The sequence below is a fragment of the Bufo bufo genome, chromosome 6, assembly GCF_905171765.1.
Source record: "Bufo bufo chromosome 6, aBufBuf1.1, whole genome shotgun sequence".
NCBI lineage: Eukaryota > Metazoa > Chordata > Amphibia > Anura > Bufonidae > Bufo > Bufo bufo.
In genome coordinates this window covers 175443507-175457814 of record NC_053394.1, presented here as the reverse complement: position 1 = coordinate 175457814, position 14308 = coordinate 175443507, and the positions used below count along the sequence as shown (strand labels likewise).

The window sequence follows — 14308 nt, the reverse complement described above, 5'->3', positions numbered from 1 at the left end:
AGGGACATGCTGCTGATACAGAGGCGCTCTCTCCTGCATGATATGCGCTCCATAGTGGCCCCTTTGAGATTAGAGGTGGAAGACCTGGGGGCGAGAACGGATCACTTAGAACGCAAATTTGGGGACTTTGCAGGCTCCCATAACGACCTCATCGACGCTCACTATGCGTTAGAAGCTGAAGTGGAGGCCTTGAAAAATAAAATGGCGGATATGGAGGATCGCAGCAGGCGTAACAACATAAAGCTAAGAGGGATACCAGAAAGTGTTGCCTCCAAGGACATTCCATCATATGTAAGGGCGCTGATAAAATGCGTCTTGCCTCAAAGCAGTGACAAAGACCTAGAGATAGATCGGGCCCACAGAGTCCCGCGTCCCAGGCATTTGGATGAAAACGTTCCTAGAGACGTCCTGGCCAGAGTCCACTTTTACTCTATTAAGGAGCAACTAATGTCCTCTGCTAGGCAAAATGGGGGACTGCCAGCTCCATACCATCATGTTTCGTTATATGCAGATCTATCGGCTGCAACACTTAGGCAAAGAAGAGCCTTGATACCTATTACAGCGGCACTACAAAAAGCCAAGATTCAATACAGATGGGGATTCCCGGTGCGCCTCATGATCCATCAGGACGGGAAATTCTACGTTATAAAGTCTATAGAAGAAGGCAAGGATTTGTTGCAGAGCTGGGACATCCCAATGGACTTAATAACGGAACAACGCCGGGCTCCACCTGACAAAATCCAGAAGGACTGGGATACTGTCCGTTAAACAAGGGTTCACCAGAAGGTGGAATTGATCTCAGTGCTAATGCCGGGGTTGAGTGCCTGTCCAATTTGGTTACTACTTAGGTTTCAGACAGGACTTTTATACCCCGAGTTCTTTTAGGTTTACGGAGAGCCTGTTGGCTCTTACGGGTATACCTATAAGTTATGATTTTAGTTATGTGTTATTATTATGTTTTACTACTGTTATAATGATGTTACATCCATGAATAGTACCATACGTAGGCCTGTACAAGGGTCCACCTCCTCCGTGTTCTGGTGGCGGGCGCGCTGGCTGGGAGGCGTCCTGCACCTTTTTTACAGTATATTATGCGATTTCTTTACCTTACGCTTTAAACTGCTTTATTATGGTAATATCTTTTGCAAGCATTAATACAAACGGTTTGAACAGTCCAATGCGCAGATCTCACCTATGGAGGGAGGCTAGGTCTCTTAATTGTGATGTTCTAGGGGCACAAGAAACCCACATACTAGCTAAGGATGCTCATAGATTACAAAATGCACAATTTCCCCACATCTTTCAAGCCCATTCCAACTCCAAAACAAGAGGGGTGATGATAGCTATAAAAAATTCTCTAGCATTCACACTAATAGAGCAAATCAGCGACTCAGCAGGGAGATATGTAATTCTAGTGTGCACTTTAAACAACACTCTTTTCACTCTGGTATCAATTTATGCTCCTAATAAGGGTCAAACTCGGTTCCTAAAAAAAGTATTGAAAGTAGTTAGTAAGAAAAAGAAGGGGCAAATTTTATTATTTGGGGATTTCAATCTAACTACAGACCCAGAAATTGATACATCCTCTTCACCAAGTAGAACCAACCAGTCCCTAAGTGATACCTTGTGGAAAGCAGAATTGTTTGACATTTGGCGTATTAAACACCCATCAGATAGGGATTTTACGTTTCATTCAGGGGTACACAATGTTTATTCCCGCATTGATATGTTCTTGATAGAAAGGGAGACACTGACAAAGGTTATGGATGCAGGAATAGGGCAGATTAAGTGGTCTGACCATGCTGTAATAACAATGAAATTGTCAGAAGAAAACAATTACTCCCCAAGATATCTTTGGAGGAGCAACCCCATCTTATTATCTTGTCCACAGCATGGTCAGCGTATTGAATCTGACCTGAAAGAATTTTTCCGTCTTAATAAACTAGAGGATACTAATCCGGTGGTACTATGGAATGCCCATAAGGCATTTATAAGAGGGACGTTCATCCAACAGGGGGCGGTGCGAAAGAGGAAATTAGAAGAGACCATAACACAGTTGCTCGACAAATTGAAACAATTGGAAGATAGGAATAAGAATAATCCCTCACTCTCCAATATGGAAGCCTTAAAACAGATTAGGCAGGATCTGAGGAATCACATGTTAGAAACCTTTGAAAAAGGGCTCCGGAAATCTAAGGCACGCTATTACTCCCAGGGAAATAAAGCAGGGAAACTTCTAGCGGCCAGCCTTAAGGCAAAACGAATAAAAAGTAGAATACCGTATCTCTTACATCCTAGTACACAAACAAAAATGTATTCCCCATTAGATATAGCAGAGGGGTTTCAGACCTATTACCATGATCTTTATAATCTGAAGGACTCAACTCCATCTCCCCCAGACCTGATCACCAAGATAAGAGGATACCTTAATACTCTTAATTTACCTACTCTAACCAGGGAGCAACTCTGCACCCTCAATACTCGCATAACAACTGAGGAGGTCGAACGAGTGATAACATCTTTGCCTCAAGATAAAGCCCCTGGCCCAGACGGGTTTGCGAGTCATTACTATAAAAAGCTCTCACACATCTTAAGCCCCTTCCTTACGGGACTTTTGCCAATCCGCCCTGAACTCTGGTAATTTCCCTGAAGAAAACTTACAAGCCACTATCATCACTTTACCAAAACCGGGTAAACCAGCGGATAAACCCCAAAACTTTAGGCCCATATCTTTATTAAACCAAGATATTAAAATCTATGCTAAACTTCTGGCTCTTAGGTTAGCTGCAATACTCCCTTCCATAATTCACACTGACCAAACCGGTTTCGTCTCAACCCGCCAGTCCTATTACAACACTAGGAGAATGCTGGGCATTTTCCACCAAGTCAAACAGCAGAAGAGTCCTATGTTGGTTCTGGCTTTAGACGCCGAGAAGGCGTTTGACAGAATAAGATGGTCATTCGCATTCTCGGTGCTCTCGAGCATGGGATTTAGTGGCCCAATCATGTCCGCAATAGAGGCCTTATATAGTAACCCCACGGCTAGGGTATATGTAAATCGGGCCTTGTCAGAGTCGTTTAGTTTAACAAACGGCACTAGACAGGGTTGCCCACTGTCCCCTTTGATCTTTATTATAGCCATGGAACCATTAGCTCAAGCTATAAGAATGGACCCCCTCATCCCGGGGGTTATGATTGGAAGCCAGGAGCATGTAATTTCACTTTACGCAGATGACGTTTTATTGACTCTATCATATCCAGAAACGTCCTTAGCAGCGGTTATGAGCCAAATAGAAATATATGGAAACATATCATACTACCATTTAAATTCCTCCAAGACACAGGCATTGCCGATCAATATCCCGGACACCTTAACTAGGTCCTTTAAAGAGAAATGGGACTTTGACTGGTGTACAGACAGTATTAAATATTTGGGAACTAGTATGACTCCCTCGTTGTCCAAACTGTATAGTCTTAACTATGATTCCCTACTAACAGAAGTAGGTAAAGACCTAGACAATTTCCATAAGCATGAAACATCATGGTTAGGTAGGATTGCTGCTTTTAAAATGTTTATCCTCCCCCGTTTTCTATACCTATTCCGTACGGTCCCCATTCCGCTACCAAAAAGGTTTTTTAGCAAAGTGCAACTCATAATATCCAAATATATATGGAAAAACAAGAAACCAAGGGTGGCTAAAAATATTATTCAGAGACCCAGAGATAGGGGTGGCCTCGTGGTTCCAGACATGAAAGCGTATTACCTGGCCACTTTGGTATCCATGCTTAGAAGCTGGAAACGAGAACTATTGGAAATCCCTTGGGTGCAAATAGAACAAGCACAGGCGGCTCCGTTTAGTTTGCCAGACTTATTCCATTTACCTTTTTGGAGCATTCAGATCCCTAAGAATATGAACCCGATAATTGTTGCATCTGTTTCAGCTTGGCAACAATTTCATAGTATAGATAATGAGGGACACCCGCCTACAGTGATATCACTGCCATTTTCTTTCATAAAAGCCTTACTTCCACACGTGGATCTCTCAGGGTGGGTTTTGAGGACTGAGGGTACAATTGAACTATTGTATGAGAATGGAACGCTGAAAACCTTCCAAGCATTGCAGGAACAGTTATTGGTTCCCAAGTCTGATTTTTTTAAATACTTACAAATTAGACATTTTCTACAATCACTTCGTCCTGCCAATCTGAATTACAATCGAATAGGCATGACATTTATCTCGGGTAATTTTAAAGGGATTAAGACACTATATGAGGCATTACTTCAGCCAATCCAATTTAAAAAATCTCACCCCATGCGTAAATGAGAAAGGTCTTTGAATATCAGCATAACTGAGAAAGATTGGCAGAGATCAATCAGAGTGATCCATTCTCATTTGCAGTGCTCCTCTCACGTAGAATCAGCTGTAAAAACAATCTTGCATTGGTATTATACTCCAGAAAAATTGCAACATATGTATGAGGGGGTGTCCGACGAGTGTTGGAGGGGATGTGGAGGAAGAGGGACGCTTCTTCACATTCTCTGGCAATGCCCATTGATTTCAGAGTACTGGGAGGCATGTGGAAAGATGTTGGGCCTACTGTTCCCACAGAGGTTGGTATGGTCACCGCAACTTTTTCTACTACTGATTGGAGTGGCGGATCTCCATGCGGAAAACAGGAAATTGGTTTGTGTTTTCTGTGTCCAGGCTAAATTGATGCTATTGCAGAGATGGAAATCTCGGGATATTCCACATCTGAGAGACCTAGTGTCAGCAATTAATACTACCTTTGCCTATGAAAGAATTATAGCCTTAGGGAATGGCACTTTTCAAAAATTCTTGAAAGTGTGGCAAGTATGGATGTCATCTCCACATTGCAAAAAGTGATGGGAAGGAAAGAGGGAAAACATTCCCTGAAACTTACCTTGAAATTTAATTAGCAGATACAGATTCATGTGAGCGTTGGACAACCAATAAACAATAAAGAATACATTTTCAGATTATAAAGTAGGTCGAGTGTAATGGGGAGGTGGTGGATACTCTTTTCGCATGCTTCTACAGCGGGGGCCTATGGTTCGGAAAACATAAAGGTTTCGGCTTACGGGCTGAATAGGCTTTAACATGGATGTCATCTATGGAATTTGTTTACTTTGACAATGGTTATGTCACTGTACTATATTTGTTATAAACAACTCAACTGACAATGCAAGAATTGTAATGCATCTTTATTGTATTGTGTATTACATTGAAATGCCAATAAAAACGATTGAAACAAAAAAAAAAAAACTGAAACAGGCTGTTTTTCAGCTGATCCAAATTTTAGGACCATATGCCTTTAAAAGGCCAAATCTGTGCAAAGATGTGGAGTCATTTGGAATTTCTTAAATGATCCTGAGGGTTATGGAACAAAAAAGTCAAGTGGAAGACTCAAAAAAATTTAATCAGCACTGAGCCGGAGGATCCAATTGGCTGTCCGTCAAGACACTGGACGATCATCGACCCAAATTAAGGCCCTTACTGGTGCTGACTGCAGCCCCATAACCATCAGACGGCATCTGAGAGTGAAGGGCTTCAAAAACAAAAAACGTCTTCAAAGACCTCGTCTCCTTGAACGCCACAGAAATGCTCGTTTGGACTTTGCAAGAGAGCACCAAACATGGAACATTCAAAGGTGGAAGAAAGTTTTATTCTCTGATGAGAAAAAATGTAACCTTGATGGTCCTGATGGTTTCCAACGTTACTGGCATGACAAGCAGATTCCACCTGAGATGTTTTCTACGCGCCACAGTGGAGGGGGCGCCATAATGGTCTGGGGTGCTTTTTCCTTCAGTGGAACAATGGAGCTTCAGGAAGTGCAGGGGCGTCAAACGGCCGCTGGCTATGTCCAGATGTTGCAGAGAGCATTCCTCATGACTGAGGGCCCTCGCCTGTGTGGTAACGACTGGGTTTTTCAACAGGACAACGCTACAGTACACAATGCCCGCAGGATAAGGAACTTCTTCCAGGAGAATAACATCACTCTTTTGGCCCATCCTGCGTGTTCCCCTGATTTAAATCCAATTGAGAACCTTTGGGGATGGATGGCAAGGGAAGTTTACAAAAATGGACAACAGTTCCAGACAGTAGATGGCCTTCGTGCGGCCGTCTTCACCACTTAGAGAAATGTTCCCACTCACCTCATGGAAGAAACCAGGGCTGTGGAGTCGGTAGATAAATGGTCCAACTCCGACTCCTCAGTCCTCTGTATTTAATATGCGAATGTATTTTATACATTCCTTGAAGGAAAGAAAGGCAACATACACAGAACTACTGGCTAGGAAGCCGCTGCCTTCTCCTTTGTGTGCTGATCTTCTGCTGAAGATAGGGCAGTGGGAGGATCCAGGAAAGGGGCATTTATTTTAAAACATGATTTCCCTAGTAGAATCCCATAGTCATGTTTAAAGTTTAAGCTAACAATCTGAGTTTACACGTTTTTATAGCCTTAGCTGAATGACTGCAGTTTTTCAAATGGTTTACAGCTTCAGTCTTGAACTATTGACTATCCATTCCCTTCACTTATACAAGTGTCCAGTCCTGCAAAAAACATATTTACTTAATCAGTTATAAGTCAGAGGCTAGGTTAACCATGGGCGTTGCGTTCCCTGTAACAGCGGAACACAACACAATGGAAAGTATAAGTATTGCCGCTCCTTAACTGTGCGTTGCGTGCCATATAGTGAAGCATATGAAAAGCATGCTTCTTCATGGTCACTTAACGTGTTCGTTTTGCGGTAACGTGACGCACTGCATGCATTGGCCTTTATTCTTACAGTAGAGAAGTACCGTATTTTTCGCAAAAGTGGGGGAAAAATAGCAGTGCGTCTTAAGGGGGCGAATGCTGCGACCGTCCGGTGAATAGGCTGAGAGGGAGGAGGGGCTGGGGGCCGGCATCTGTTTCTGTAATGGCAGCGGGGCCCGGTGCAGTCACTGTATTCTACTACACCGGGCCTCGCTCACTGTAGTATACGGTAATCATATCTAACTTGTGGGTATTGTTAAATTATTCCAATCATCTTAAATCTAGCGCTGTACTACTTACTACTAACTTCTTGGCAGTCAGGAGGCCGGGTGGGCGCTCGTAGCGTAGCTCACGACGTCACGCTCCTGCTCCGCCCACTTTATGAATGAAGTAGACACCGGGCCCCGCTGCCATTACAGAAACAGATGCCGGCCCCCATTCACTACACAGGGACACTGTTATGGGGGGGGATCTGTGGAGGACACATAAGATAAGATGCTATATATGTGTCATCCACAGATGCCCCCACAATGATCTCCCATAACAGTGCCATCCACATATGCCCCCATAACAGTGCCATCCACAGATGCCCCCATAACAGTGCCACCCACAGATACCCCTATAACAGTGCCACCCACAGATGCCCCCATAACAGTGCCATCCACAGATGCCCCAATAACAGTGCCACCCACAGATGCCCCCATAACAGTGCCACCCACAGATGCTCCCATAACAGTGCCACCCACAGATGCTCCCATAACAGTGCCATCCACAGATGCCCCCATAACAGTGCCATCCACAGATGCCCCCATAACAGTGCCATCCACAGATGACCCCATAACAGTGCCATCCACAGATGCCCCCATAACAGTGGCAAAAAAACCTAGGTGCGTCTTATGGGCAGGTGCGTCTTATAGGGCGAAAAATACGGTAATTAATTATAACTTTTTGTGAATTGGGACATTTAAACTTGCATTTATTTTATTTTATTCCAATTTAAATCTTCAGGGGGAGCCCTAGTTCTTCCAGATCCTTTCTCGGGCTCTCTAGTGCGCACTTGTTCAACTCTTGGTTCTTGCACAGGAGTTCTAGCCCTGCTCCCTATTCTTTTAGCTTCTTATTTTTCCTAAATCAGGAAGTGGGTAATCTAAAATATAACGTTTATTAATAATGCAGATAAAACAAAGTAATTTCCTAGATAAAGTGTGCAATGACAAACCTTGGGATAGAAAATGTTGATAAACCCTAGGAATAACCTAGGTGTCTATCCCAAATGAAAATAACAGAAAAACACTTAAATAGTGCGCGGCGGCACCAGTAACCGATTGTCCTACCGGTACCGCGGGACAGGATACGGATCGTTCACCACCGACAGAACTCCAATCGAGGCTTCTCCATATATATAAATAAATGAAAAAGTGATGTCAGGCAGTGATGCACATGTGTGCAGGGTCCCTGTAAAGGCCCTATGGCTGACTAACGATAGTTACCCTAATACTAGATATAGGTAGCAGCCTCACCACAGGGCACTCGTCCTAACAAGGACGACCCCGTCCGGAACCTGTCCCTTAACAAGAATATGCTATATGTCCCTAAAGGATCTAAAAAGAACTCCCTACACGCATGTTTCACTGCCTAAAAAAATAAAGCAGTTCATCAGGGGAGATAAGGGAAAAAGTACTAGGAATAGGTATTAGGTAAGCCCTTAATTCCTAGAGACCAGCCTGACAAGGTACGTCAGCCAGTGATGGGGGTATAGCCAGATGGTGGACACCTCCTAGGGCGGTCTCTATAGATAAAGAGACTATGGAACATGCAGTTATATAATACAAAAAGAACTGCACATGGGACGCCAACCTGACTGGCGTTCCCACCATTTTTAAATAGTCACCTGGCTGCCGCCTCCGCCGCCCACAATGTGAGAAGGCCAATGGGCGCATTCGTGCGCTCGCACGTCAGCGCAACGCATGCGCCCACTGCAGAAACAGGAGCGAGGTCTGGAGCGCACGGAAGTGCCCTGGATGCCGTCTCCTTCCTGCGCATGCCCTAGTTCTTCCAGATCCTTTCTCGGGCTCTCTAGTGCGCACTTGTTCAACTTTTGGTTCTTGCACAATAGTTCTAGCCCTGCTCCCTATTCTTTTAGCTTCTTATTTTTCCTGCCTTTGGTGGAGCTGGGTGTTTCCCTTTGTTCCTTTCTTGCAAATGGCCTTTTTTTTTCAGGCACTTCACTTGTCCTTGGGAACCTGGCGGTCTCCCATAATTTTTTTTTCTTTGGACTCTTCCTGGTCCTGGAGCCTCTCAGCTCACTTTCTTAGTTTTCTACCATTTCATGCTATGGCATCTCCTGGTCCTGTTGGGTAACATGGTTTTCCTGCACCTGTGCGCCCAACTTTTTGCATCAGATTTCCTTCCCACCTTCAGGAACTGCTTTGTGATGTCCCATGGTGCTGTGTCCCCCAATGACATTAATGAGAAAATTGGATTTTTGTACTTACCGTAAAATCAGTTTCTCGTTCAATTTATTGGGGGACACAGATCCCACCCTTTGTTTTCATTTCTCTTTTTGTCACCGGGCTGCTGTTCTTCCTTCCCTGGTTCAGGACATGTTGGTTCTTTGCTTTTGTTTCTCTCTCCTACTGCTATTGGTACAAACTGATTAGCCTAGTGTCTGTAGAGAGGGTATACCCCATCTGGGCGGAGCCAACCTTTTTCATATCTAGCGTCGCCTCCTAGTGGTAGCTGGGCGTATACCCATGGTGCTGTGTCCCCCAATGAACTGAACGAGAAACGGATTTTACGGTAAGTACAAAAATCCAATTATGCTTGTCCATGATGTGACTAATCTTATAGACTGACATTATTCCAGAATTGCATTATTGTTGGTTTTGTGTCTCCTTAGAGTAAGGACTTGGTTATTGTTAAAGTAGAAGATATAGACGATGATGAGGAGTATGCGAGGGGAGACCTACTATGGAAGGAGGAGGAAAGTCCTTCATATACAAACATAGGTGAGTCAGAGCCAAAATAAACTGCAATAAATATTCCAATATATATATACAGCATGCAGTCTGTGAAATACTGTACATGACTTCCACCTTGACTCTGTAACTGCTTTCACACATAGGGGTCATTTATCAAACTGGTGTAAAGTAGAACTGGCTTAGTTGCTCATAGCAGCCAATCAGATACCTCCTTTCATTTTCCAAAGGAGCCTTCCAAATGAAAGGTGGAATCTGATTGGTTGCTATTGGCAACTAAGCCAGTTCTACTTTACACCAGTTTGATAAATGACCACCATAGTTTTATCCAGATAAACTTTAGGACCTACATAGCGTGGGCTATAAACTACAATTTGTGCTGCAGATGTACTAGGGTCACAGAGCACTGCCTAGACTGGATGTAATGGTTTCCAATTGTTAACAGAGAGCACAATAAGATATGTAGGGGTTTTCTACATCAGATATTTACCAGTAGTGTTCTCATTCACTGACACAAACACTAGTAGGGGATTGAAATACAAGGTATATTGGAAAGTTATAGAACACAGGCCAAGGCAGTGTGACTGCAAAGGGAAACTGTTACCAAAGGCTTTAGCTCAGGTCACTTTTGTTATAAAGTTAAGAATCTTTGTTGGCTCTAGCTGTAATCCAGCCTGAGTTAGAGCAGGTTGAAGTAGGATCATGCTATTAATCAGAGAGCATACTTGCTGTCTGATTGTTACATAGGCATTCTCCAGTACTGGAGTAAAAAGATAAGCATTTGCTCAACTAACCTCACATTTCTGCACCTAATTAGGCTTTTTATTGACTTTACTGCTTGGCCTCAGATAGTGTGGTCAGTGCTGACCGAAGTAGTTTTACAGGAAAAAAAGGGGAAAACAAATCTTTTTCAGTTGTGTTATTGGAGGACACAGAATTGTAAGTATAGCTGCTACCACTCATCAGCTAAGCTAATCAGTTTTAGCTTAGGGACTGTAGGAGACCGACCGCCCTGCTCATTTGTTCTTTCTTCTCATTTAAGATTCGACCGTTAATTTTTCTTTTTCCTTTAGGTGAGAAACAGGGATAGCTGGTGTCCACAGAGGGGAGGGCGAACAGTGTTACACCTCATCGTTACACTACCCTCCACCCCACAGTGAGGCAAAGTGGAACAGAGTAGTCCTGCTCTGTTACCCGCCAGCCATGTAGTCACCAATTGTTTGTATCTGCTTACCTCTCTCTGCCATGTCAGCGTACAGCCAAAACTGCTTATCAGAGGATTACCCTGCTGTTATTGTGGTTGAGCCGAAGTGAAGAGTGTGTAGACAGGCTGAATATTTCTGGATTTGGTAAGTATATTACCCCCTCCCCGCCTTTCCCTCCCTAGGTCTGTCCCAGCCTCCCACCTAAAAGTTCTGCAGCAGTTCCTTTTTGCACTCTTTTTTTTTGGAGGGGTGTTAATCGTTTTTTATTAGAATTAAGAAGCCTTCTCTGTCAGCCCCCCTTCCCTCCCATTCACCCTCTTCCTCCCTCCGCACAAGAGGTCCTGCAGTAGAGTGAGGGGCAGGTTTCTAGGGTTCTTAGTGCACAGTGGTCACAGCTGCATATTCGTCATCCTTTCACTCTTTCCTTTATCTGGTGTCGTGGGAACAAAGGGAAACCACTCCTACCTCCCCCAGTCATTGGGACTTTTCATCACCTTCCGACACTGACCGTGGGCCTCAGGTCTGCATCGTGCAGGTCCCCCACTCCCGCCTGGCTTTTGACACTTATCATTGCCACAGCACAAGTTCTCTGGAGCCATATTCTTCTGTCTGGGTCTGGCACTGGCTTTGCATCACTTCTGGTCCCTGCTCCCAGCTGGCTTCCTGCTTTACTTTAGGCCATGGGCTTCTAGGCCCCATTCTGCATCCCCTCTTTTTCAATTTTACTAATGTCTCTCGGTCAATGCTGGGTGTTATGGGGTGTCTAGTCTACAAAGCCCCTTGTTGTTCTCCTTTGACATTCCTGTCCAAAGACCCTCCATGGGACAGGCCACCTTACAAGAGACCCAGAGCTTTACACCACTTACCTTACACTTACTCCTATGTCCTCTGTTTCCCCTACCCCAGAGACTGAATCTCACATATCATCTTTGCAAGGCAAAATTTCCTTGACAGAGTCTGACTCAAATCTTCATTCAGAGCAGTCCTCCAAAATCATCTGTATGGTACACAGTCTGGTCATCTCCATATGTGAGACGTTTCAAATCCAGGACTCCACACAGTCTGCCCTTCATGAGGGGTTTTCCTTTTGCCAGACCTGGCACGTTCCTTAAGTGTTTCCTCCTGCCTCTTCTAAGGTGGATTCCCCATGTTTCCCGCCTCGTCAGGAACCCTACTATTCCTATGGTGGATGGCTTGTTTGACTTGTCTCTCCGTGATGTCATGGACCATAGCTTGGAGTCAATTGCCAAGTCTGCCTTTGAGGCAGGTGGCTAGGACCATAGACCAATTTTTGCTTTGCTTAAGTTGGTAAGGTGATCATGGAATGGGCTTTTTAGTTTTTCCAAAACTCATTGTCATTCTCCCCAAGAAGATCTGGAGTTATTAGCTCTGCAAATATCTCTAAGGCTTCTTTCAATGTGGGCATGCTCTTGGCACAAGCTAAAGCTTTCACTGTATCCGTGAACTGTGCACTCTGGCTGAATGTTTGGGCAGCTTATCCAGCCTCTTATTGACCTATTTTCCTCTCTGCATATCTGTTTGGTTTAAGATTGAATGAGATTATGTCCAAAACTACAGACGGAAATTACCCAACATCTTATCAAGGGTGGACTGGGCATTCCAGACATATATCATTATCACAAGGCGGTATTATGCCTCAGGTGTTTGGAGTGGCTAAGACCACATTCAGATCGATTAGATCTGATTGTGGAACAAGACATGTCAATCATCCCATTACGAGCATTCCTATTTATGGATAATTCCCAAGCCTCCAAAAATATTAGAACCCAGAGTTCAATTACTAAATACACACTGAATATGTGGGCAAAGTCTAATTGGAGATCTGCCTTGACACCCAATTACCCGATATTAATGCAAATTAGAGATGTCTTTTTTCAAGCATCCACTGACTTTCTGCAGACTCTTCCGGAAAGCGTGAAACAATGTGTATCTCCGTTACTAGCCATTTGCCCAGATAATGATATTCCCTCAGCATTAGATCTTTATAAACACCCATTGATGAAGGACTGCTCTCCATTCCATATCAACTATTGCATCCGACATATAAGGAAATATCTGATACATTTACCCACATTGGTAGTCCATTCCTCATTTGAAAAACTAGTTATACAAATTAAAGACCCAAAAGCGAAAATCTCCAAATTGTATGAGATTTTAATGTCTTCATCTAAGATAAGCAATCCAACTTTTCTACAACAATGGGAATCCGATTTACATATCGAGTTTTCCCCAATGGAGAGGAGTCACGCTTTGCTCTCCCCGACTAGGGTGTCCAGGTGTGTCAAGGTACAAGAAAATAGTTATAAAGTCCTAACTAGATGGTATTTTACACCTCAAAGGCTCCACCGTATGTTCCCTGCTACTACCAGCCCCTTGTGTTGGAGATGTAACAAAGAACTGCACACATTTGGTGGTCTTGTGAAAAAGTAACACCCTTTTGGCAAGCAGTGGGTGGTGTTTTATCAAAAATGAGTGGGACACACATCCCTGTGACCCCGAAGCTTTGCCTGTTTGGTTTGTATAACGATATAAAAGGTCCAAAGAACATAAGAATCTTGTGTGCGGCTTTGCTGGCCTCAGCTAGACCCCTTATTGCGACATATTGGAAACAACAGGAAATACCTTCAATCCAGAAATGGATTGTTAAATGTGACCAGATATGTAGGCTTGAGCAGATAGTGCATTGGGATTCTGGATCCCCGCTTAAATTTGAGACCATCTGGAACCCCTGGAGATCTTATAGACGATTTACTCTGGATTAAGTACGTTAAAATAAAAATATACTTAGTATACTTGAATAATGGCCCTTGCATGATGATGAGCGAATCTGAGTACATATGGAGGAGACTTACAGTTAATAAAACCACAGCATCCGACTGTCCTTAACATGTTGATGTTATATTTTTAAAGAGCGAATATCTTATGCTCCACTTATCTGCTTCACCCCTTCCCACCCCTTCCCTTTTATGTTTCCTTTATCTTTCCCTCCCTCCCACCTACCTGCTTATGTCTAATATCTGTTTTTTATGTGGTTATTTATAAGTTTAACTACATGTGGTGATCAACACCACGTGATTGAACACGTTACGTAAAGATTGATTCTGTCCGAAATGTTTGTTTACAGGAATATTGACAATATCATAGAGATATCCTTGATACACGTTATTTAATCTTATATTTGTATCTTATTTGATCTGAACGGATATATATATGTATCTATTGTATCAAACAGTCAATATGGTTGTTTTATTGGCTGACAAAACAATAAAAAGAGTTTTAAAACAAAAAAAAAAACTACAGACGGAATGAGTACCCACTTCCCCCAGA

At 43.4% G+C, this 14308-nt stretch overlaps 1 protein-coding gene across 1 annotated transcript in view; it reads left to right on the top strand.

Moving 5' to 3' along the window:
• Positions 1–14308, top strand: part of LOC121005609 (zinc finger protein 271-like) — a 129664-nt gene that overhangs the window by 108609 nt on the left and 6747 nt on the right. Inside the window, exon 12 of the mRNA XM_040438385.1 lies at positions 9677–9785. Coding sequence (XP_040294319.1) covers positions 9677–9785 — 109 coding nt within the window. The remainder of the gene's footprint in view (positions 1–9676; positions 9786–14308) is intronic.